The 24,009-nt window shown below is 40.3% G+C and overlaps 1 protein-coding gene across 1 annotated transcript in view; it reads right to left on the bottom strand.

Moving 5' to 3' along the window:
• jak2a (Janus kinase 2a) overlaps positions 1–24,009 on the bottom strand; it is a 60,118-nt gene that overhangs the window by 4,992 nt on the left and 31,117 nt on the right. The window contains exons 3-19 of the mRNA XM_066645150.1: positions 17,946–18,069; positions 15,345–15,462; positions 10,133–10,278; positions 9,561–9,849; positions 9,306–9,425; positions 8,813–8,970; positions 7,079–7,190; positions 6,575–6,761; positions 5,850–5,974; positions 4,857–4,991; positions 4,604–4,691; positions 3,924–4,051; positions 3,577–3,715; positions 1,757–1,908; positions 1,309–1,459; positions 881–1,014; positions 583–772 (exon numbers count right to left, since the gene is read on the bottom strand). Coding sequence (XP_066501247.1) covers positions 583–772; positions 881–1,014; positions 1,309–1,459; positions 1,757–1,908; positions 3,577–3,715; positions 3,924–4,051; positions 4,604–4,691; positions 4,857–4,991; positions 5,850–5,974; positions 6,575–6,761; positions 7,079–7,190; positions 8,813–8,970; positions 9,306–9,425; positions 9,561–9,849; positions 10,133–10,278; positions 15,345–15,462; positions 17,946–18,069 — 2,496 coding nt within the window. The remainder of the gene's footprint in view (positions 1–582; positions 773–880; positions 1,015–1,308; positions 1,460–1,756; positions 1,909–3,576; positions 3,716–3,923; positions 4,052–4,603; positions 4,692–4,856; positions 4,992–5,849; positions 5,975–6,574; positions 6,762–7,078; positions 7,191–8,812; positions 8,971–9,305; positions 9,426–9,560; positions 9,850–10,132; positions 10,279–15,344; positions 15,463–17,945; positions 18,070–24,009) is intronic.

Here is a 24,009-nt window from a genome sequence, read left to right as displayed (position 1 = left end):
GAGACGGTGATCAAAATTAGTTTCAGCCTGAAGTTCAATCACATTACGCAAGAAACTAATGGAAGTCAGAAAGGAGGTTCACACTTCGCAGGTAAACGAGATGAATTAGTCTCAGGTTTGGGCGTTCATAGCTTGGAGATACGTGTTTACCACATGCTCCTCGTCAGTATTCAATCCCTAAACACTAAAGTGTGAACAGGTTTATTGAAAAGAATATATGCCTCATACAAATATTTGTGACAAAAATAGTGACAATGGCAGTTTGTGAATGAAGCCTAAGGGCCTCACATTTTATCCCTTTGTTGTGATGTCAGCACTCAAACCTTTCCGGGGTTTAAACGACATTAATATCAATATTTGGAAAAGAAACGGACCAGAGCGGCGCCCTAGGGCTCCCTGACAGTGTGAAATTTAATAATAATAAAATTTAAAAAACCCTCAGAAGTATCACATGACTCCTTCAGACACACACATAATTTGACTAGCCACTCTAGAGCAGAGAGCGCCCTCTGTTGGCCATCTGTTAGCCGTGGTGCTATAACTAACTAACTGCATTAATAACCCTAGTTTAAACTGCCTCACCTGCAGTGTAGCAGACTCCTTTGTATTTGACAATGTTTTCATGCTGCAGTGATTTAAGGATCTCGATCTCCCTCTCAAAGTCTCGCAGGTGCTCCGCTGTGCTGTGTTGAAGCTTCTTCACTGCCACCACCTCGCCTGTGTTGTCCTGCAGTGGGTCATAACGGCACTTCTCCACGCTACCAAAGTTACCCTGCAGAGACGGAAAAAAACGTGTGAGTTTTGTCTAAAATTTTTTAAAACATTTCTTTCAATGCACTGTAAGCATTTTCTGACATAAGAAAAGAAAAGAGTGTTGTACCTTCCCCAGTTGCTGGAGGAAGATGAGGTGTCTTGCTTCAAACTGAACAGGCTCCTGACTCTCAAAAGCCCCAGCAAAACCAAACCCACGACTCCTCACCGGAACCGTATCATTCTCTGCTAACAACTCGTAATCTAACAGAGAGAGAGAGAGAGAATTAATCTCACATTAATTCATTAATATTGTCACCTATCATTCTAATAAACACTACTACTACTAACAATTATTATTATTAATAAATCTAACCTACAAATGCAGAGATCACTGAACTGTACAAGGCATTATACTTAGTAGCATTCTGCTATATATTTAATCATGTTCATGCCATGATTAAATGTGCATTAGAGTTTATTGTTGGATTATCTGTGGGAGCCGCAGTGAGAAAAAACTGTTCAATGTTGCTGTAATCAGGGGGATAGAGTGTGTACCGGGTGTAAAGAGGCTGTTTAAGTCTCTGATAATGGCTCTGAAGGAAGGCCTCTGCGAGGGCTCATAATCCATGCAACTGTTGATAAGATTGGCCAGTTCTGTCCATTTAGGAGCAGGCAGTTGATGCCTATCCTCATAGAACAGCAGTTTCTGTAAAACACACACACACACACCCAAACAAAGCAGGGCTTGAGAATCCTAGCACAGGTTTTACAAGCATTAATCTACTGTTGACTGAGCATTACAGTGTTTTTATAATGGTTTTATTTAAGTACAGTCTTTAAACAGTGCTTTCTCTCTTCTTCCCTTTCCCCCCCCACAGCTCAACACATTTCAAAAACATCTGACATGCAGTGAGTGTCACAGAACGGCCAGTAGAAGGCCTACTGAAAGAGGTTGTTAATCAGAATGTGCAGCTGTGGAGTGAGAGGTGTTGGGGTGTTTTACCTTTGAGGAATCGTATGAACTGAGAGGTTTTTCTCCTCCTGTGTAAATCTCCCACAGCGTGGTGCCAAACCCCCATTTATCGGTGTCCAAGCTCAGATTTCTAGAGTCTTCCACACACTCTGGGGGGACCCAGGGGATGTGCTCAATCAGAACTAAAAGCACAGACACAGAAGTACAGTGGTCTTTAGTGACAGGGACTCAGCATTCAGTGCACACAGTAATCTTGTTTATGTGGTATTTTTCACTCTTTTATTTAAGCACAGACATGTTTGTGGGAAGTTGTGAAATATTCTCTGAGCAGGGCTTTCTCACTTCTTCCATTTTACCCTAGCAGCACAACACAACATTTCAAAACATTTCACATACAGTGAGTGAGTCAGGTGTCACAATTAAACTGTTGACGCAATTTAAGGGGATGTACAGGGGTTGGACACTGAAACTGAAACACCTGGTTGTAGACCACAATAATTTATTAGTACGGTGTAGGGCAGGAGTCGGCAACCTTTACCACTCAAAGAGCCGTTTGGACCCGTTTCACACAGTAAAGAAAACACTGGGAGCCACAAAACCCTTTTGAATTTTTAAACGAAATAACACTGCGCATGACAGTTTTTTTTTTTTGCCTTTGTGCTGTGTATAAACAAACTACACTGTGTTACATTTATGAAATCAATGAACGACTGCAGAGAAAATGAAATAACATTTCTGCATTCAACAAAACATTTTTAACTCCTTTAAAAAAAAAGACGTTGTGTTGACGGTTAAGGAAAATACTCAATGTCTATTTGAGTCCTTGTGGTAATGGAAAAAAAACGCCGAACTTAAATTATCCACTGGCAGCAAACAACGCTGTCCTCTCTCTGTGTGACGTCATTATTTTACTGGCGCCGTGCAGTCAGCGGTCAGAAAGTTCCAGAAACCGCTCACTGGCGGGTGTCGCACGTTGGAAGTTGTGACGTGTATTATAAGCGACAAAAATATTTTAAATATTAAAATATTTTAGATGTCACAAGATCGCAACAATCTTCATAGAATTACATTTTGAAAATGAACGAACTAAAATAAAATACATTTTAATTAAATACTCATTAATCATTTTCAAAATTGTGAACTCATTGCCGACCCCTGGTCTAACCCCTGTATATTTGATTTGAACAGCAGAACGGCCAGTAGAGGGCCTACTTTTCTCACTCTAGTATTTTTCACTCTAGGGAAAAATAGTGTCAGCTTCAAATGGAAAACAAAAACCCTAAAAAACTCAATTGTAACTAGTTCATATCTAAATACAGTTATACCTTGACTTACGAGTTTAACTCATTTTGTGAACGAGCAATTTGCATGTAGATCAAATTAAATTTCTCCAATAAAATGAATTGAAATGCTATTAACCCATTCCAGCCCTCCAAAAACCAAACCAATTTTTTATGGTTTTTAAATAAGAAAAACATACTTTATAAATAATGTTTAAAAAATAATAACGCATAATAAAAGAGAATGTATAGAAATAAACTGGTCCTATTAAGTGTATTTACCTTGAAGATTAGACAAAGACGCTGGCGGAGTTAGAGGAGAATGGGGGAGTTTATCTTTTTGTGCTCTATCGCTTAACTTACACACTACACGCTTAATGCTACAATGCTACAAAAAAACTTGTAACTCAGATCTCAGCTCGCATCATAAAGCAAATGTGTGTCTGAGCATCGGCTCGTATTTCGGAAATTCGTAATTTGATTCACTCTTAGGTCAAGATTTCACTGTACTAATAAAATGCACGGCAAGGTGTGTGTGTGTGTGTGTGTGTGTGTGTATAATTATCTCACTCTCTCTGGGCTGTACAGTGAGGCTGATGCTAGGGTCACTCAGTTTAATAAATGGTGGAGTTCCAGTCTTTCTGTCCTCTTCTCTGGTCAGCAGAACATTTTTAGCACAAACATTTCCATGGATCAGGTTCTTATCCTCCTATAAGAGCAGGACACGTGCACAAAACTTTAATGCTTACACTCTCCATGGCGTGGTGGGAGGACAATGTAAAAAATATATATACTATTACATACACATTGGTTTTCATTTTCACACTCCTGGATTTGTTTTTTCCTATAACACCATTCAAAGTTAAAAATGCTGTCTTCCTTAAAATACACACAAAAGAGTGTCTTATTTCACCCACCAGGTAGTGCATGACCCAGGCCAGCTGCTTGGCCACCTCCAGTTTCCAGGTGATGTTGATAGAGACACGATTTCTCCTTAAGTATGTGTCCAAAGAACCAAACCTCACATACTCCTGCACCATGATGTCTGAGTGGGAAATAATATTTCAACAATTATCTCATGTTTCTACATTTTCAGAAATATTACACCAACAGGCAGCAAGAATATATAAATATATAATGACAAATGTGTTTTCATTGTCGGTGATGTACTGAAACGTTGTATAAAACCTGTAGAATGTGCAAAGCTTTGTGATGAGTTAAGTCAACCACTGTGTGGTGCACAGGTGTTAAAAGCCTCTATTGAAAAACTGATGGACATAAGTGTTGGGTGGAGGGGTGTAAAGCCCAAAAGCACTGGGTTGTGGAGCAACGGAACAGTGTTTTATAAAGTGATGGAGCTTTTTTCCTCCCTTCGTGTGTGAGTTTGTTTCTTTGTTTTCACTTCTCTTCAAACTATTGTCTTTTTTCATGGAAAGATATGAGTAATAGTTTTTGAGAACTAGGCTTTATGATTTGTCTATGATGAAATCACAGCTGTAGTAACAGTCACTACATTAGACACAAACACAGCTTTGCGGCTTATGATATTTTGTAACGTAGGGCACATGGTTTTCAGGGGGCTGAAGCGAACACTTACGCTCTTCTGCACACACGCAGATTCCGTAGTTCAACAGCAAGTGCTTATGGGACAGCTGACTCATCATACTGGCGGCTTCAAAAAAAGACTGAGAACAAAGTACATCCTCTATTACTCACTCAGTAAAAGACTCGTACAGACACAGACTATTCCAAAAAAGGTGTATTGATCATCCAAGTTTAATAAGTGGACTGGCAAAGCTGTTCCTCCTACACTGGGCTAATCAGAATCTCATTGTTTCTTCCTCTAATACCTCAGTGTAGTTGCGGTGGGTCTTATCCAGAACCTTCATCACCACGTCCATCTCGTGCATCTCTCCATAGTCTCCCAGCTCTCGCCTGATACCACGGAAAACCTGTGTAAACGTCCCCTGACCTAAACTCTCCATCTGAGAGAGAACACATACACACAAGGACAACACAAATGTCTAAATGAGCTTTGGAAATAGCAGTGACATTGTCCAAATACAATGGTCTACACGTATCTATTTGCAACATTATAGTAAGTACCAGTATGAAAATAATATAGGCTCATCAAAGGCCAGGTGTCTCATTTACATTTACATTTGGTTTTGTTTAATAATACAGGAGGTCCTCGGGTTAGGTCAGTCCTGAGTTACGATGTTTCGTGGTTACGACACATCTCCCATTTAACCACTTAAGTCGAAACAAGGCTTTATACAGTTATAAAGCCTTGTTTCGACTTAAGTGGTTTTGCGTCGTAACGTGAAGTTCGTGTAACACGGTTACGCGGCTCGGGACCGAGGAAGATAGGTGTTAGGATAGTTGTATGTTCCGACTTACACCGAAAATCGGTTTACGACGCGACGTAGGAATGGATCAACGTCGTAAGTCGAGGACCCCCTGTATATTATTTATATTTCACCTGTTCGGTGCATGTGAACGTCAATGGGAGTGCCTCGATGACCACGGTGTCAAAAAATATACCACCAAGTCAGTTTTTTAGGGTCTCGCCGGACCCTCATTTCAGTGAGAGCACAAAGATGAGGTTAAATGGAGCAAAATAAACACGCAAAAAAGAGCACTGAGTAAATATGAAGAAAACCAGAAGGGAGAACAGGGCGTGAATACATAAACTCAATATCACAGGCTTTAGTGTGATGACACTGGCAGGGGTTTTGAAACAGACCAGTAGTGTTGCCTAACCTGATTCCTGAGAGAACGAGTGTTTGTCTGGTGGGGGCTGTATGTGTGAAAAGAGTGGTTTGAGAAATAGAGAAACATACCGTTTCCAGGTCCTCCTTTCGGATCTTGTGGAAGACCATCTGACTGATGTTGTGTTTGAAAAGTGAAGGAGATAGAGACACATCTGAGCCTTGATTACTGCGACAGATCAACAGGTTGGACTTCTCTACAGAGAGAGAGAGAAATAAAACAACATACTGTAATTCATTAGGGGCACTTCTTGTCTTCACATTAAACACTGTGTTAATGTAGAACACTCATTCACTCTCTCTCACACACACACACACAAAAGGGTGTGTTGCCCTGTGAAGGACTGGCGCCCCCTCCAGGGTGTGTTCCTGCCTTACACCCAGTGATTCTGTGTAGGCTCCGGACCCACCACGACCCTGAACTAGACCAGCGCTTACAGACAATGAATGAATGAATGATGAAATCCTAATTCCTGATATTAATCCTGTAATTCATGTTTAACATTTACCCCTATAATAGTGTTTTCCTCTTAAAAACATCTTATAGTATTGCACACTTACAGTGAATTATACCCATTTGCATTAGGAATGTTTAGAGTGTTCTGAAAAGCCTGACTGGAGGTGTAAAGGACAAACACACACATCACCGTTTCTGTTTTACACCGTTTACAACATGTTTACATATAAACACAACTACTTTATTATTTATTTTACTCTTGCCTAAGGGTAAGTTTGCTTATTTTCCATTATGTTCTTTTTTTTTCCATTTGTACCAGATGTTCTGAGGGACCACTGACCTTTGCTCCTGGGTGGGCAGCACTTTGTGAACTGGAAGACGTGTCCCTCTGAGCGTAGCGCCTCCTTCTGGTACCGGTGCAGAAGCTCGCTCAGACTTCCAAAAACACACTTCGCTCCACTCAGAACAAACTCTCCAGATGCAGTGCGCACAATCTGACAATGTTTATATTCAAATATACCATCATACTACACACACAAACACACACACACACACACACATTATAAGTCACAATTCAAAAATATATGCATATTTCCAGTAAAAAAACAAAAATTCACTTCATATTGTTTTGAATATTATTTGTATTCTAATATTAACATTAGGATGAAACATACACTTTATAAACAAACAAATTAAGCCTAAAACAGTCATGACAAGGAGCATTTTCTCATAGCTCATACACTCCATACATCACAGAGCTCATTAAAATATTTTCTTCAGGGTTTAAAACCGGGTCATATTTGTGTCCCAGAACCTTCATTTATAACAAACTGGACTCACTCACCCCCACCACAAAGGACAGGAAGTACTTGTCGTAGTCTTTTGGGCTGCAGCGCAGAATGTACTTTCCTTTAGCATTCTCACAGCGCCGCAGGCGACTAACGGCAAACTCCATCCTAGAGATTGGATTTCAGGGTATTAGTACATTTCATCCATTTCTGTTTTTTTTCAAATATATTTTAATTTTCAATCAAACTCTTGTTGGCTCAAATTCCACCGTGCAAACTATTAGCTGGACTTCCCCTATTAGAAGCAATGACTGCAAAACTAGGGTTAGGGTTAGCACATGCTTCCTCTGTAGACAGCCACCAAGATGATAACCACTGTTGTGAATGAAATGGCACCAGACAGACCCAGGCGCCTGAGGGAGTGCTGACCCGCTAGGTCAGTCACGCTTGTGACAACATGCTGTGGGTTGAGGGCAGGAGCTATTCCACACAAAGCTAATAGTGTTTTCCAAGGACCCCTGTCCTCAGATGGCTAAGGCATCACCAGAGATCACACTGGGGATCCCATGATGACAGAACCAACCCTTAGACCGCTGCACCACACAGTTCTTTAATAACAAGTGTATTCAAATATCTCAGTGAGAAAAGTTTAGAAATAAAAATGAAAATAATTTTTTAAAGATGTTTGAGCACCTTCTTTAATTGTTACATTTTTTCATTTGGAATTTGGAATATACTCAAAATAAAAGTGGAAAATCAAAGTACAGGCTGATCCAACTTAAAAGTTCAAATGAGGCCCAGTTTTGTGTGTGTGTGTGTGCGGCCTCCACGTGCCAAATGACCTCCCTACAACGCCTGGGCATGCTCCTGATGACACGGCAGATGTTTTCCTGAGGGATCTCCTCCCAGACCTGGATTAAAGCACCATTCAGCTCCTGGACAGTCTGTGGTGCAGTGTGGCGTCGGTGGATGATGTCCTAGATGTGCTCAATTGGATTCAGGTCTGGGGAAGGGGCCAATCCATAGCATCAACACCTTCATCATGAAGGAACTGCTGACACACTTCAGCCACATGATGCCTAGCATTGTCATGAAGAAACCCAGGGTTTGGAGGGCTGTGTGGCCCTCCAAAAAAATGCCTCCCCACACAATTACAGACCCACTGCCAAACCGGTCATGATGGAGGATGTTGCAGGCAACAGAACATTCTCCACAGCGTCTCCAGACTCTGTCACATCTGTCTCATGTGCTCAGTTTGAACCTGATGTCGTCCATGAAGAGCACAGGATCTGCCAATCTTGGTGTTCTCTGGCAAATGCCCTACTATGGCCCCCTCCACGTCTCCTGGTGTACTGGCCTGTCTCCTGCTATCTCCTCCATGCTCTGGACACTGTGCTGACAGACACAGCAAACCTTCTTGACACAGTTTGCATTGATGTGCCATCCTGGATGAGCTGCACTACCTGAGCAGCTTCTGTGGGTTGTAGACACCGCCTCATGCTCCCACTAAAGGTGAGAGCACTGACAAAATACAAAAGTGACCAAAACATCAGCCAGAAAGGATGAGAACAGAGAAATGGTCTGTGGTCTCCACCTGCAGAACCACTCCTTTTATAGGGGTTGTCTTGCTAATGACATTTCTACCTGTGGGACCTTGCTTCCTAACGGGACAGATTGATTTCACAGAAGTGTGATTGATTTGGAGTTACACTGTGTTTTTATACTGCTCAAAAAAATAAAGGGAACACTTAAACAACACTGTGTGTGTGTGTGTGTGTGTATTAACTCACGAGACGGGACCATGACAGTTGCTCTGAATGGCCTCCAGGAGTCTAGGGGGCACCACTTCTTTGCACAGATAATGATGTGCATCTGTTGTTAATCTGTAGTAGCCGTCAATCAAAGAAACAAACGACAACGCCTCTGTCAAAGTGGGAAACTCCAGCTCCTGAAAAAGGACATTATGGTGTATATATTATTATTTTTATACATTGACATGTTTATGAGATTTCAGGCTGTGTTTACACCGGACTGTTTTTACAGCAATGGCTCAAGTCAAAACTGTCTTATGATAGTTACTTGTTTCCTGATGACAATAAAAGGGGTGTGGCCACACAAGTATACAAAAGAGCCTATTTGCTGCTGAGGACAGGGACTTGGTCTCGTTCACAGAACAAAAGAACCCACTTCTGCACAGTTCCCTGCTTTCCTGGCTCTCTTTCTCCAAAACAGCCCACGTCCAAATAACATGCAAAGACCAGCATGTGCTCATGTATGTCATACCAGTGTCTGGCTGTCCTGTCTGTTTATGGTAACAATGCGCCTCTCAATGGAGCCATCTTTGCTGGCCTGCTTGATGCTGATGTCAATAACGTCAGGGAAATCACAGTAAACCTGCAGGTCCTACAGATACAGAGAAACAGAGTACGGGGGACAGAAAAAATGTAGAACAAATGACAGAAAGAAAGAATCGCTTACTTTCAGTCCACTTTATTAGAAACGATATGCTATAATTAGATTTGAGAAACCTGATCTCACCTGTCCATCTGTGTCTTTGCCTTTGGTCCACTGGATGCCGTGTCGGCCCGTGACGATGATGGTGACTTTGCCGATGGAAGGCTCAGACACGTGGAAGCGCTCAGTGTAAAAAGCTTGCTGCAAATTCTCCAGACTGGCGAGATACTTGAGCTTCAGATCCCTCAGAGCCACCATACAGTGACTAAACTGCTGAATAAACTTCCTGAACCGGTAACGGATCCGCTTCCGGGTGAGAAAGTGATAATGCTGGATATGAGCACGTATTCCTTTAGGGAGAAAACTCTTATAGCTGCAGAGAGAGAGAGAGAGAGAATGAGAGAGATGCACTGCATTTATTTCTGTTTGGCAGTGGGACTGTGCGTCATGTCTTCTACTCCGAAAGTCAGGATTGACATTTGTGTAAGCACATTACACTACATCAGTTAGACTCCTAACATTACATTCACCTACTTCTGTGGCATGGTTAAACTTGACAGTCACAATTTAAGGCTTTGTGCAGAAACCTAGGCAGAATGACTGTGATGTAAGTGTAAATGACAGCATTACAACCCCGACTGTGTGCTATCTCTCACCTGTTGCTGTTGTAAACATCTAATGGAGACTGATTTTTCTCCTTAGCGATCCGCATCATGTCCAGAACTGCCATCCCCAAACACTCCTCCTGAGCATCATGACTGACTGCAACAGGCACAAAACCGTCCACAAAATCACTCCTCCACTGAGAGAGAGAGAGAGAGAGAAGGAAAAATACAGCAAGTGAATGTGTCATCTCTCTGAGGTGGAAAAGAGGTATTTCCTGCTAAAACAAGCTCAACAAAGGATCACAAAAACACATCAAGTACAAAATTCACACGTTACAGGTGCGTTTTTATTTTGGTAACACATTATTGTCAGTTTACTACAGCATACATTTATTAGTGCAGTAGCTACTGATGCTGCTCATGTAAACATCATATACGTACCTCATGTCTCACTCTTGTAACGTCATGTTAACAACAAACCCATTATACGTGATGAACACATGTCTGTCCGTGTGTGTTCTGTCTCTTGTGTGTTTGTTAATGTGTCACTGCGGGTTGAACGGATATTATCTTATTTTAAATTTACTCTGAAGGCACTGCATAATAGAGGTGGGCGATACTGGGAGTTTTGGTATCGATCCGATACCAAGTAAATACAGGGCCAGTATCGGCGATATTGATACGGATACCGGAAGTCTTCGCCATATGCAGCTCTAGAAGCAAAAGACGGGAGGGGGGGGGGGGACCCAGCGTTGGTATCGATATTATGGACATTTGGATTTTTTAAATCCAATTATATTCAGTATGTAGTTCTGACGGACTGATTCTTATAACAAATGGATAAAAAATTTGCCTGTAAATAAAATTAAGGAAATGAATACTGTTAGATATTCATCTTGGGTATATAACTATACACAGAAAAAAATTATTATTACACTCATTACACTGGAAGTCAGGGAACATTGAAGCCCCAGAGCAGAAATTACCAGGAACACACACACACACATTTTGTGAGCATAAACAACATTTTTTTAGTATTCTATAAGTTCCCTTTTCAATTTAAGATTGAAAGCGGAAATAAAAAAGGCCCGCAATCGCTATTAACAATAAAAACATATGCGCAAACACACACACACACGCTAGCATTTCTCAACATGTGTTAAAGCCCCTGGAAACCCATTTCGAAATTTTGTGTTTTTTTGTTGTATAATTCTAAACTTGGGTGTTATGTGAAATGATAAGTTTAAATAAACAACACAAAACAGAAATATGATAAATTTCTTCTCAAAAATGACCGAAATACACTCCTCTGAGCTCTCCGAGAACGGTGTGAGCGAGGTCCAATGCTAATGACCGTGTGACTGACAGCTCTCTATCACTGGAGAACAGAATGCTGTTTACGTTACCATGGCAACACACAGCCTCGAGACAGAGCAGTCGTGGGTTTTTTTTTCTCTGGGTTTTTACGCTGAACTGCAGTTGTCATTTTACACAAGGCACAGGCCGGCACAGTGTGGCCTCTATCTCTGCTGTACTGCCGACCGAGCGGGTCTGCCTTCCCTGTTGCCACTCTGCTCTGTGCCCTGGCCAAGTGCTGATGTCTCCGCTGATACGCCGTTGAACACGCTGACAGACTGTTGCTGCTATCTCTGCTGTACTCAGACTTTAATGTTCATTCTGTATTGTTTTGTGTTGTTTGTTCTGTTTACGTCCTTCACTCCCCTACTCCATAGTTTGGTGAATAGCTGGATAACTAACTCGTTTACACCTGGCTCCTAAGCATTAGCTCATCAGGCTCAGAGAGGAGGTGTGGCTATGGTAGCCTTGTGATTGGTCAGGGTAATAGTGACATAAGCATTACCCACTTTTAGGATGGCTCATTCTACACCGAGAGGAGAGCAGTACTGGCCATTTTAGGAGAGATTTATCAAATTTCTGTTTTGTGTTATTTATTTAAACTTTTACTCCCTCACAACCTGGAATTAAAATGGATGATTTATTATGCATCATTTCATTTACAGAACATGCCTACAACTCTGAACATTTGATTTTCTTGTTATTATGAAGCCAACAACAAACAGGACAAAACCCACTAAAGTCAGTACTTTTTTAGCTTTGGACAAGTCTCTATGAGCCTGCCATATCTTCTCACTGTGATTTTTGCCCATTCCTCAAGGCAAAACTGCTCCAGCTCCTTCAAGATGGTTTCCGCCAGTTGAGAATCTGACCACAGATTCTCAATTGGATTAAGGTCTGGGCTTTGACTAGGCTATTCCAGTACACTTACACATTTCCCCTTAAACCACTCTAGTGTTGCTTTAGCAGTATGCTTTGGATCATTGTCCTGTTGGAAGATGTCCCAGTCTCAAATCACTGACAGCCCGAAACAGGTTTTGCTCAAGAATATCCCTGTATTCAGCACCATCCATCTTTCCCTCAACTCTGACCAGTTTCCACAGTCCCTGCTGCTGGAAAACATTCCCACAGCATGATGCTGCCACCACCATGTTGTGTGGGATGTGCTGGTTTTGCACCAGACATAGCATTTTCCTTGGTAGGCTAAAATATCAATTTTGGTCTCATCTGACCAGAGCACCTTCCTCCATACATTTGGGGAGTCTCCCACTTGACTTTTGATAAAGTCAAAACGAACCTCCCTACTTTTGTATGTAAGTAAAGGCTTTTTTCTGGCCACTCTTCCGTAAAGCCCAGCTCTATGGGTTATTGTGGTTGTAAGGACAGATCATCCAGTCTCTGCTTGGGAACTCTGCAGCCTGTTCTGAGAGTTTGAGTGGTTGGCCCTATCTTGACAGGTTTGTTGTGGTACCATTACCATGCCATTTGAAGATAATGGATTTGATGGTGCTCTGGGGGATCATCAGAGTTCTGGATATTTTTTTATAACCCAACCCTGATGCGTACTTCTCAACAACTTGCCTCTTAGTTAATGATGTTTCAGCCTCTGGGGGCTTTCAGAAAAGGTCTATATATACTGACAGACCATGTGACACCCAGGTGGACTTCATTTCACTAAGCATTTGGTAATTGGTTGCACCAGAAATTTTATATATATTTTTCTCATTTCTCTTCACCAGCTTAAACTATTTTGTGCAGATGCATCACATACAACTGAGATAACAATAAAAAAAAAAACATTTAAAAGCTAAGGGAGGTGAATACTTTCACAAGGCACTGTATCTCCACATTCAACCTTAACACTCACATCAAACACTCTCTAAAATGTGTGTAGGTGGATACACTGCAAAACTTGCAAACACACATTTACACACAAAACCACTCTCTGTGCCAGTAAAAAAGGAAAAATACAGCTCACACACTTACAAACTAGAGTGTAGTCTTGGTTTCAGAAGTGGGGGAGGAGGGTCTATGAAGTACAAGCCCACCTAGGTGTTAAATTGAGATTCTGAAGGCGTTAAAAATGCTGTGTTTTTTAAAGCATGAAAACTGTGTGAAACAATGTTAGTGTTTATGTGGTAGTACATGCTGTTCTCAGAATAGATCTCACATATTTTGTTTTTGGCAGGTATTTGACTTGTGCGATTGTGTCGTATTTACTGTCAATTAAGTGCTATTTAATTAATGGTGATTGTGTGTGGTTTCTTTATACAACTGTTGTTTATTACCACATGATAAATGTGCAAAATGGCGGAGTGGGTCTTGCTTTTTAACTGTCAATACTTCATTTCTCCCCAGTGACGAAGCACACAGTTCAAACTCAAATAACTAGACAAGCAGAGGCTGTTATTGCTGCTAAGGTCGGACAAACTTATGTTAATGGATTTATTTATTTATTTTTTACCTAGGACCTGTTTACACCTGGCATTGACATTGCCTTTTGGATCTGGACAGTATCTGGATTTACTTTGACTGGATTCTTTTTACACTGATCATTTAAACGCGTCCCCAGCCTGATGCCAGATGTGATCCATTTTTACCTTCATGCGTACAAAGCACAAGTACCGGTACATAATTAGCTACCCATAACAGTCTGTAAACATGGTTTCTCACCTGCTGAAGCCAGTTAAATCAGGTGGAAAATCCTCTGCAGTGCCACAGGAAAAAGCTGTGTCGTGCAGCCTCTGTGATTTCTGCAGTGGTCAGTGCCACAACTATCCAAAAGATTGTTTGGACACGACAGAGAAGTTGAGACTTGTGGCAAAGAACCGTGAGACATTCAGGTTAATCTATGAAAAGTGGCCGGTGATCTCCAGACAACAACACAGCTGTGCTGTCCCTCCTCCCCTCTGGCTTTTCAAGCATACAACTGAATTCTGACGGTGAACTCATCACCAAAAGCATGTTAATGCCAAGACATTGAAGAGTGGGAGGTGACAGGGTGGCTGCTTGTCATCACAAGAGGAGAAAGGAGGATTATAAGGGCATGGATTGTGTTCATGTATTCCATAACTGCCTGTAAAGTTTCCTTAGTGAAGAAATAAGGTATGCGACCTTCAGCAGCTTAGAAGGTGACCCACACTAACACTGGACCCATTTGTAACCACTCTTTGGTGCTGCCTCTCAAGCATTTCCATCCATATTCAGTTGATTTACCATGTTGTTTACACACAGCACAAGTCTCTGTTGGTGCAGGGAGATTACGGGTGTCTGCTACGTTTTCAAAGCTGAACACATAAAGATGTGTGTGTGATAATGGGCACAGGGCAGGGTCTGTTAAAATAACTGACAGGAGGTCAGTGTAAACACAAATAGATAGGCACCCCAGTGTGGAGTGGAGTTTTCCAAACAAGTTTCCTCAGACACGGAATGCACTTGTGAATATGCACTTTGTTTAATCATGTTCTTTATATTTTACACTTCATTTGTTGTAGTCTGGGAATTAACAGACTTTAAAGAAAGGTTGATTAAACTGTTTTAAAGCAACATCAGGCAGCGTGTTTAAATTAATGCTGCAGATTCAAAATCATTGTGATGCTGAGCTGTAATTGGGAGAATAGAGCCTCTGATGTTGCTACTCTAAATTTAAGCACAGAAGACACTGCACTATGTACATTTTTGAAAAAGGTAGGAAATCATCCTCACTTCCCTCTCTCTCGCCCCTGATTTCAGGACAGCTCTGTAAAAGTTAATTACACTCTGATACTGCAGGGGGAGCTCCAGAGCAAAAATACCAAACCTTACCTAGTGTTCCTTTAACTTTAAGAAAGTCTGATAAGCCAGTCCTAGATACTGAAGTTGAAAAAATTTTTTTAAATGGTAATGATTTGACAATCATTAGAATTACCTGGGCAAACATGTAGGCCATCGTAACATCATCGAATACAGGAGCCTCAGAGCTTTTAGTGACGCCATAACGATGAGCATTACTAGATCCACAGCCATACCAGCCAGGGAAATAAAACCTAGAGAGAGAGAGAGAGAGAGAGAGAGAGATCCAGTCAAAAATCAATTCAATATTCTTCTACTTACCTATAAAGCACTTCCCTATAAACCCTCCCGCACCCTCAGGTCTTGCACTGAGGGGCTACTCACCATTCTTCCATTCAACCTGCAAGGCTTTGGCGCCGAAGCTTTTTCTAGATTTGCAGCTAGACTCTGGTTAAACAGTCTAATTCTCTCTCCTCATTCAAATCTAATCTTAAATTATCTTTTCACACTTGCATATAATCTGCCGGGCGGCACGGTGGCGCAGCAGGTAGTGTCGCAGTCACACAGGGACCTGGAGGTTGTGGGTTCGATTCCCGCTCCGGGTGACTGTCTGTGAGGAGTGAGGTGTGTTCTCCCTGTGTCTGCGTGGGTTTCCTCTGGGTGACTGTCTGTGAGGAGTGTGGTGTGTTCTCTCTGTGTCTGCGTGGGTTTCCTCCGGGGGATCCGGTTTCCTCCCACAGTCCAAAAACACACGTTGGTAGGTGGATTAGTGACTCAAAAGTGTCCGTAGGTGTGAGTGTGTGTCTGTGTTGCCCTGTGAAGGACTGGCGCCCCCTCCAGGGTGTATTCCCGCCTTGCGCCCAATGATTCCAGGTAAGCTCTGGACCCACAGCGACCCTGAATTGGATGAGGGTTACAGATAATGAATGATATAATCTGCCTCCAGCCTAATCTGTTCTTCCACTACGTCCTGTTCTGCTATATCTACATCTAAGTGTATGTAGCATGGTGTTCTTGTTATCTGTCTTCCCATTGTGTATTACAAATTGTAAGCATCTTTGTGTTTCTGAACCCATGAGTTGCTGACGACATACAAATGAGGGAATAGGGGTGATAGAGACTCATGGAATGTCACAAAGTCTTGTTCTTAACATCACTAAATCTGCAGTTGCATTTTATAAATCTGACACTTAGCATTTAGACATTTTCAAATAAATATAATCTTTTCAAAATCCTTGGATTCCAAAAATTGACACAATTTTTTATATTTCAAATTGCACCAAACATACTATGAACACTGTTTATTTTTAAATGCTTTAATTTTTTCCCCAAATATATATTGTTCTCTTTGTGCTTCTAAATTTTCTTTGTATTAACAGAATGTTTGTGTCTTTAGGAACACCTGATCATATTCACAGGTAGGGTTGAAAGGAACTATATCATACACCGTCATCAAAGTACCATTATCGTTTTTGGCATAACAAATCAAATAATAACTATGACACCACTTGATGTCATAGTTCATGCATGCAGCATTTTTCTGTTAAATAAAATGGCAGTGGAAAAACACTAATGCTAACGTCTTCAAAATGTTAAATGTATAATTAATAAAGTATTAACTCTTGGTTACAGAAACACGTTGAGGCAAAAAAATATATAGGTAGCTAGCTAATTCTAGCCTTGGTAAGCTAACCTTTGCTAGCCTGCTAGCCTTGATAAACTTAGTCTCTTAAATGAAATTGCTAACTGAGCTTTTCTGATTTACCAGACAACAAGCACCTGTGAGATTACACCTTGATTTAATAGTTGTTTAAATGTTTTAATGCTATTACTGTCAATAAAAATATGAACCTAACTTTAGGTAGTCCTTTGGTCCAAATGTTAGCTTTCAGTAGGTGAGTGTCAGGTTTCTAGAAATCATCTGAACCTACACTGTACCTATGATGGAGGAATGAACAGTGCAGGGATGTGGTCTCAATAGTTCTTCAGTGTGTAATGTGCCTGGGATTGAGGAGCAGTTTCACTATTCAACAGTTTTGGCATCGTATTTAATTATTTTAGCCATGATTATGCTTCAGTATATTTTTTGCCAACTATATGTGGGTTTCTCACCTTTACCTTCAAATATTCGCATTTTATTCCCATTAATTCCTGTAAATTCCCATAATTACCTGTTAATTTCCAAGGTAAATTTCCCAACTTTGAAATTTTGCAACCCTTCCTCACAGGTGTGGTAACAGAAACAGAAACAGAGTTTTGGACAATTTTCATTATGGACAAATGGTTTTGCAATTTCTAAAATGACAAAATCAATCCAAATCCTTCTCAGATCACAAATTCAAAATTTCCAGAATAAACTGTCACCTTTAGAGATAGAATAAATGTTTAATAAGTGGTAGGACAAGTACTGATGTGTGTGAATAGCCATGTGCACACGTGCAACTAGTCACACAGTTTCTCCTCACATTCTCATCATACCCCCCACACACACTCTACCAGCATGAGCAGCCGAGACAGATTTGTGATAACAGTGCTGAGTAATATAGTGCACTAGTGACTTCACAACTGAGTAATAATTACTTCTGATCTCATACAGGCTGAATGTCATTTACAGTGCAATAGAAAAACAGAACATGTGCTGCTTTTACAGATTCCCACATTCAAATCAACTCCATTAGTTGTGTATCTTTAGAACTAAAAGTGCTCTGTGTAAAAGGCATCAGTGATGTCACTCTACCTTATTCTGAATAGAAGCTTCTCATTGGTGGACTCGTCTACCTTGAAGACATGATTGGGTGGATACCACATACGGTCCTTTTCCCTCATCAAGGCAAACATGCTGAAGTACAGAGGACTGATACCTGCAGAAAGCAAACATACACACACACACACATTAAGGATTTGGCAAATTTTTCATGGGCACAACCCACATACTCACCTCTACTGCTCATCCTACAAATGCATGTTCCTTACAAATGTGGCACCATTTAAAAGGGAAATTAACAGGCTTTCCAACGGTATAAGATTTATTGCCAAGAAGCATTGTTACAACAAATAAATAATCTCTCAAACACAAACTTCCTTACTTTTTGTGCTATGTTTATATTAGGGCTGTCCCGAATACCATTTATTGTGCTTCTGAGCTTCGGCTTCATTCAAGACTTTTATGTTGACAAGGCTGAATACATGTGGAGTGGAGGGTTGCCTTTATCACCATGTTTATCCAAAAAAACGAATATCCGAATCTCAAAATTATAAACCGAATACCTACCCAATGAACGAATATCCGAATATCCGGGGCCAGCCCTAGTTATAAAAGGTTTCAAAAAGAGTTACTGAAACGTCTTCAATATCACATTCTACGTTTTACCACATTACATTTTACTCTGCCGGTTTGCAGTTGACGATTCACGGATTGAAGAATGACGCTGGTAGTTACTATAAGGTCTACGGCCTTGAGGCTGGCACCCGAATGCTTAACCTTGCTTGGCTTCGATTGTTTTCATTTGACAACTATTTTGGGGACATTTCAAGGTCCTAATCTCTTTTTCAAAGCGAAACTATGAAATGAAACCACTGGTCCATGACTTCTTTTTTTCCTGTTACAGTTCTCAGAAATCATTAAGGTATTCTCAGAATACCTTAAAAGCCCAGAACATTTCCTGTTGCTGTTACTATAAACAAGCTCTAGTACCTCTAAACACACACACACACACATACTATTTATTATTAATCTTACTCTGTTCTGCAAAAACACACTATTTTCTGTGCCTGTTTTGTGTACGATATGTGGTTAGTATAAAACACCCTACGGGTGTAATAACCTTTTAGAAAAACAGACTTTTAATCGACTGAATGATAAAACATTGCTTTAAAAACCAAAGTTACTGGAGATTTCTATGTGAACACAGACAAAAATATAGATGAAGACAGCTTTGAGACAATAATTCAATGCAGTTTTCACATTAATATGGGCGTCATCTCAGTGTGAGCAGTGGTTAAGAAGGTGATAGGAATTAAAGCGATGAAGAGTGAAGGTGTTTTGCCACAAAAGAGACAAAATTTTATAGTGTGATGAGACTCAAACAAAAAGATTTTGAGTGTATTTAAACTGTAGGTACAGCTTTTTGGGGTTTTCCTCCTTGCAAACAGAAAAACTGCAATATTTTATAAAACAAAATGATATATGAATGGTGACATGTACAGTGTCCTACATAATATTTGGGACAAAAGCGATAATACAGTACACCGCGGTATTTTAAAATGTGGACGGTATCTCAAAATGAGAGCGGTATTTATGAAGTGTGTGTGGTGTGTCAAATTTCTGTCCTATGTTTTTAAAATTCGGCTAAAAATGATCATGTGCATTTAAGAGAGCCACAGGGAGGGGGTGCTGTGGGAGCTCAATGACTGCTGATGTCACGGTCTGAAAACGGGTGAAGAAAAGCATAAGTCCAGTAGCCCGCCGCGGTTGTAAGTTTAGCGCTGAGTTTGGGTTAAAAGAGAGAGGAATTGAGCTGTAAACAGATATAATACTCAGACTTTGTGCTCACATGTATATGGCTTTATCTTCTAAATATGTGTGTTTTGAGGCTCAATTCGCTGAAAAATCTGCTGTGACGTGCTAAACCACCAGTGCCTGTTAGCGCCAGCTGTGCTTCCACATATTCATGTCACTTGCTATATTCACAGGGCCATGACAAAAATTCCACAATGACATTTCTTCATCTTCAAGATATTAATAGTCTGTTATATTGTGTCTTTACTGAGCCTTTCAGATTTTTGAGACACTGAAAATAAAGAGATAATATCCGCGGAAGGAAGCTAAACGTGTAGTTTTTCCACGGTGTGGAAGTTGTGTTCGTATTTCGCCACCTAGCGGCGACAGGATGCAACTACTGCAACATTTAAGGTGAAAGAGAAAATCCTAATAAGTAACTGGCGAAAAAGTAGCTAAATTCAGCATCGTGTTTGGATGTTGGTTCGATTGGAGACAGAATCGATTGCTTTTCCTTGGTGACCCGGATGTGTATCTGAATTTTTTAACTCGTATTTTGGCATCTGAATTTGGCCTATCGAATTTGAGCAACTTCAAAATATATTGTTTGAATATTTTTAAGCTTGAACTATTTTATCTGAATTTATTAATCTTGAATAATAACAGTGAAAACCAGTTCTTGAAAATTCACAAGTTCAGTTCAAGAGCAATTATATTCAGATGCATAATTTCGAAGCAAAATATTCAGAGGCGGAAATCTGAAGACTTAAATTCAAAAGCAACAAAATTCAGACGCATAATTTCAGTGCAAAAAATTCAAAGGTGGTAATATTTAAAAATCTGATGAGACAGATTTGCTTCCATACACGTCTTATTTCGCTTACTTTGTGCTCAAAGGTATAAGGCTCAGCGCAGCCTGACAGAGCACCCCCTCCCCACAGTAATACTGTATACCGAGTTATTATTTTGAGACGGTATTACGGTATGAAAAATGTGGATAGCACCCATCCCTAAGTCAGAGCAGTCGTATCTAAATTGAAATGTACCATGGAGACAGAGAAAACTACAGCAGCTTTATCTATAAAAGCAGCATGTTATTAAAAACAGTGTGACAACTAATCATCCAGAAAATTTAGGCAGGTATGGGGTTTTTATAACTTTAATTGTGGGAATAAACTATATGGAAGAGGTCTAAGCAAACAAACTCAGATATAAACATGAGCAGAGCCAGAGGGCTAATGTAAACAGGAAGTGGTGACAGTGTGAAAGGAAGTAGCACTCTCCAATATTAGCGTCACACTTCACTATGGCCAATGACGCCAGTGATAAGGCCGGAAGAAATGTGGACGGAGAGAACAGAGTGTGACTTCCAACATGAACACACAAATGTCTGTGTTGCTATATTTGTGAGGACTTCAACTACAAGGTTTCTGCTTTTATAAACTTTTCAAAACATTTTGCTGTAAACCTAATTGTCCTTCATCATTCATTCTTTCCATCCTTATGAGGCCATTTACAATCCAGGCTAAAACAATCAAACTTGATCATAAACCTTTTCAACAGCTGACACTGTGTTTAAAATATTGTTTATTGTTGCTGTAGGCTTCATATAATTTTGGGTCTGGCTCAGTGGTTAAACTGTTTTGACAGGCTAATTTGCATAAATTAATTGGCACTGTACCTAAAATATTTTAAACTAAAAGCTAATGCTTCTGTAATGAAATCTCCTTAACTTGTGTGTGTGTGTGTGAGAGAGAGAGAGAGAGAGAGAGAGAGAGAGAGAGAGAGAGAGACAAAGACAGACAGAAAGACAGTAAGTGAGACCAACAAAGACACATGACCGAAACTGAAACAACCGCAAAGCTGTCCACTGATGCCACGGCACTGCCACTGACTGCAGCGTCTAGACTGAAGCGCTGAGGCCTGAAGCGCACATAAAATAATATCAACACTGCAGTGTGGCAAGACTTCCAATGTTCAGTAAATCTTTAACAGCAGCAAAAAAAGTCTGAAGCAGCACCAATGTTCTGTTTAATTACAATGATTGAACAATAAAATAAAAATAAAATCGAATTTTAGCCCATAGAGTAAGGTACGATTGTGTACATAATGTGAAAAAAAAGTATATAAAGAATTGAATGTTGCTGTAAAAATGATATAAATAGGGGGAGGGGTGTGTGTGGGGGGTGTAGTTAATATATAAATACAATTCTCCTCTCTCTATTTACAGAGACGGTGGTGAATTTATTTATAGTATACGGTTTTACAGAAGCAGATGTCATGGCAAATTAATTTTTCAGGATTTTGAAGGTACAGGAATCAGTTGTGGGTATTTTTTTTACAGTTTATCTGTGGCTTTTCTATTGTTCACATCGATATCAGAAGTATAATGTATTGACATACGTTTAAAATTATATTGTGAGATACATTTCAGCCAGACTGGATAACTCCAGTGCAGGTGGAACAGCAGTGCATTTGCATGTGTGTGTGTGTGTGTGTGTGTGTGTCACCTCTGTGGTTTGGCAGACATCCTGTCTGCTCTGATGCTGAGCTCAAATATTCACATCAGATATGTGTTCATTAGATCAAAAGTCAGAAGTCCAGCTCCAACAGGATCAGCATTACTCACATTTCAAACACGCTGATCAGCATTTTTATACACTCTAAAAAATAAAGCATTGGGTCGAAAAAATATTTAAAAACCAAACACAATGTTTTGCGACAGTCTTTTTGAGTTTGTGTCAACTTCTGGTAAAATTACATTGATCCAACAATGTATTTTGAGTACGGTGAATTTTTTTTTTTCAGAGCATTGGGTCAACGTAAAAAAATCAACGCAGCGTTTTGCGACTGTTTTTTTTGAGTTGTGTCACTGTGTCTAACAGAGTTGAAGGCTAAGCACCACTTAATGGACCTCCATGAATATTTCACATTATTGTAGTTACTGACAGATATAAGTATGAATTAAAATGAAAATAGCTGCTTAATTTGCTTTAAAACTGACAATTTTATTAAACTGACAGAAAAACCCGAGCTCGCTACGGAAATTCTTGAACGCAACCGTGACGTCACTGGTGGACAACATGACAGTATGACAGTATCTAGCTAAATAACCAACATTATTCATGACAATAGCCTAGCAATAAGCTAAACTCAAATTTAGAGGTACCGTTATTCTTGTAAATGTGATCGAAGTCGAACTCGAATTCATCCGACACTATAAACCTCCGTAATGCAGCTACGTAGCCGAGTATAATCTGAGACACCGAGTTTAGCGAGTCAAGCTAACGTTAACTAACACCAACTAAAACAGGCGAAGTGAGTGTCCTTACCCTGTTTACCTCCATGTATACCTATATTTTTTCTTGTGAAGAAACCTCTGTGCTCACAGAAATGGACTCATGGTGTCATAGAAACTATCCAAAACCAAAATGACAACTGTAAAATTTAAACAACATGAGCCAATACAGGTCTGCAACAATCTCTAACACCTCCAAATGTGTAGGGCTCATTTATGTGTAGGAGTCATTTACAGGTCAGAGACTCAGCCCAAACACATTAAAAAGCTTTTCATGTGGTCGTGTGCCATCTGATCTACATCTGGAGTGGTGTTCTTTATCGTAAATGTTTTCATGTGCTGAAACCCCAGGAGAAGAGACCGCTGCCTGAAGACAGCAAAACGACCCGGTCTTGTTAATGTCAGCTGGCCGGTGCACCCGAATGGCAGCAGTATTTAGATAAAAAGCAGACAGAAACCGAACCATCCTTCACTCAGACAGCCACAGAGGACCATCGTGCTCTCTTGGGAGTCCTGGCGACAGAGCACTGTGGCATTCTTGAGATTCACATCTGAATACATTTTAACATGTTGTTCAGAGTAAATGGCTTTACAAAGAGAGAGACATTTTGTATGTTGAAAATAATCGTTCTTATCCAAGCATGTATGATGTTCAGGGCACTCATGATTTTCTAATTAGGAAAATGTGACATTAATTGGAAAACATAACTCATTTCAATAATCTCTGTTGTTTATGGTGTTGGCAGAGTCACAACCAAAATCAGTGAACGGCTAAGGGCCAGCAATCAATACGTCCAGAGAATGTCTGAAGTATTAATTTATCCTGGTATTCATCAGCAGTGGAGGTCTTTAAGAGAAACCCAAACTGAGTCACCCACATCTGACATTATTTATAAAATATTAAAATCTTTACACAAAAAATACCCAGAATAAAATGTTATCTTGTTACAATGGCATTTGTCAAAGGATGAGATATAAAGCATGTTCTTGAAGTAGATGTGTTGT

Source organism: Hoplias malabaricus, chromosome 15, assembly GCF_029633855.1.
Source record: "Hoplias malabaricus isolate fHopMal1 chromosome 15, fHopMal1.hap1, whole genome shotgun sequence".
NCBI lineage: Eukaryota > Metazoa > Chordata > Actinopteri > Characiformes > Erythrinidae > Hoplias > Hoplias malabaricus.
The sequence above is the reverse complement of the archived record's forward strand: the minus strand, read 5'-3'. Positions and strand labels throughout refer to the sequence as shown.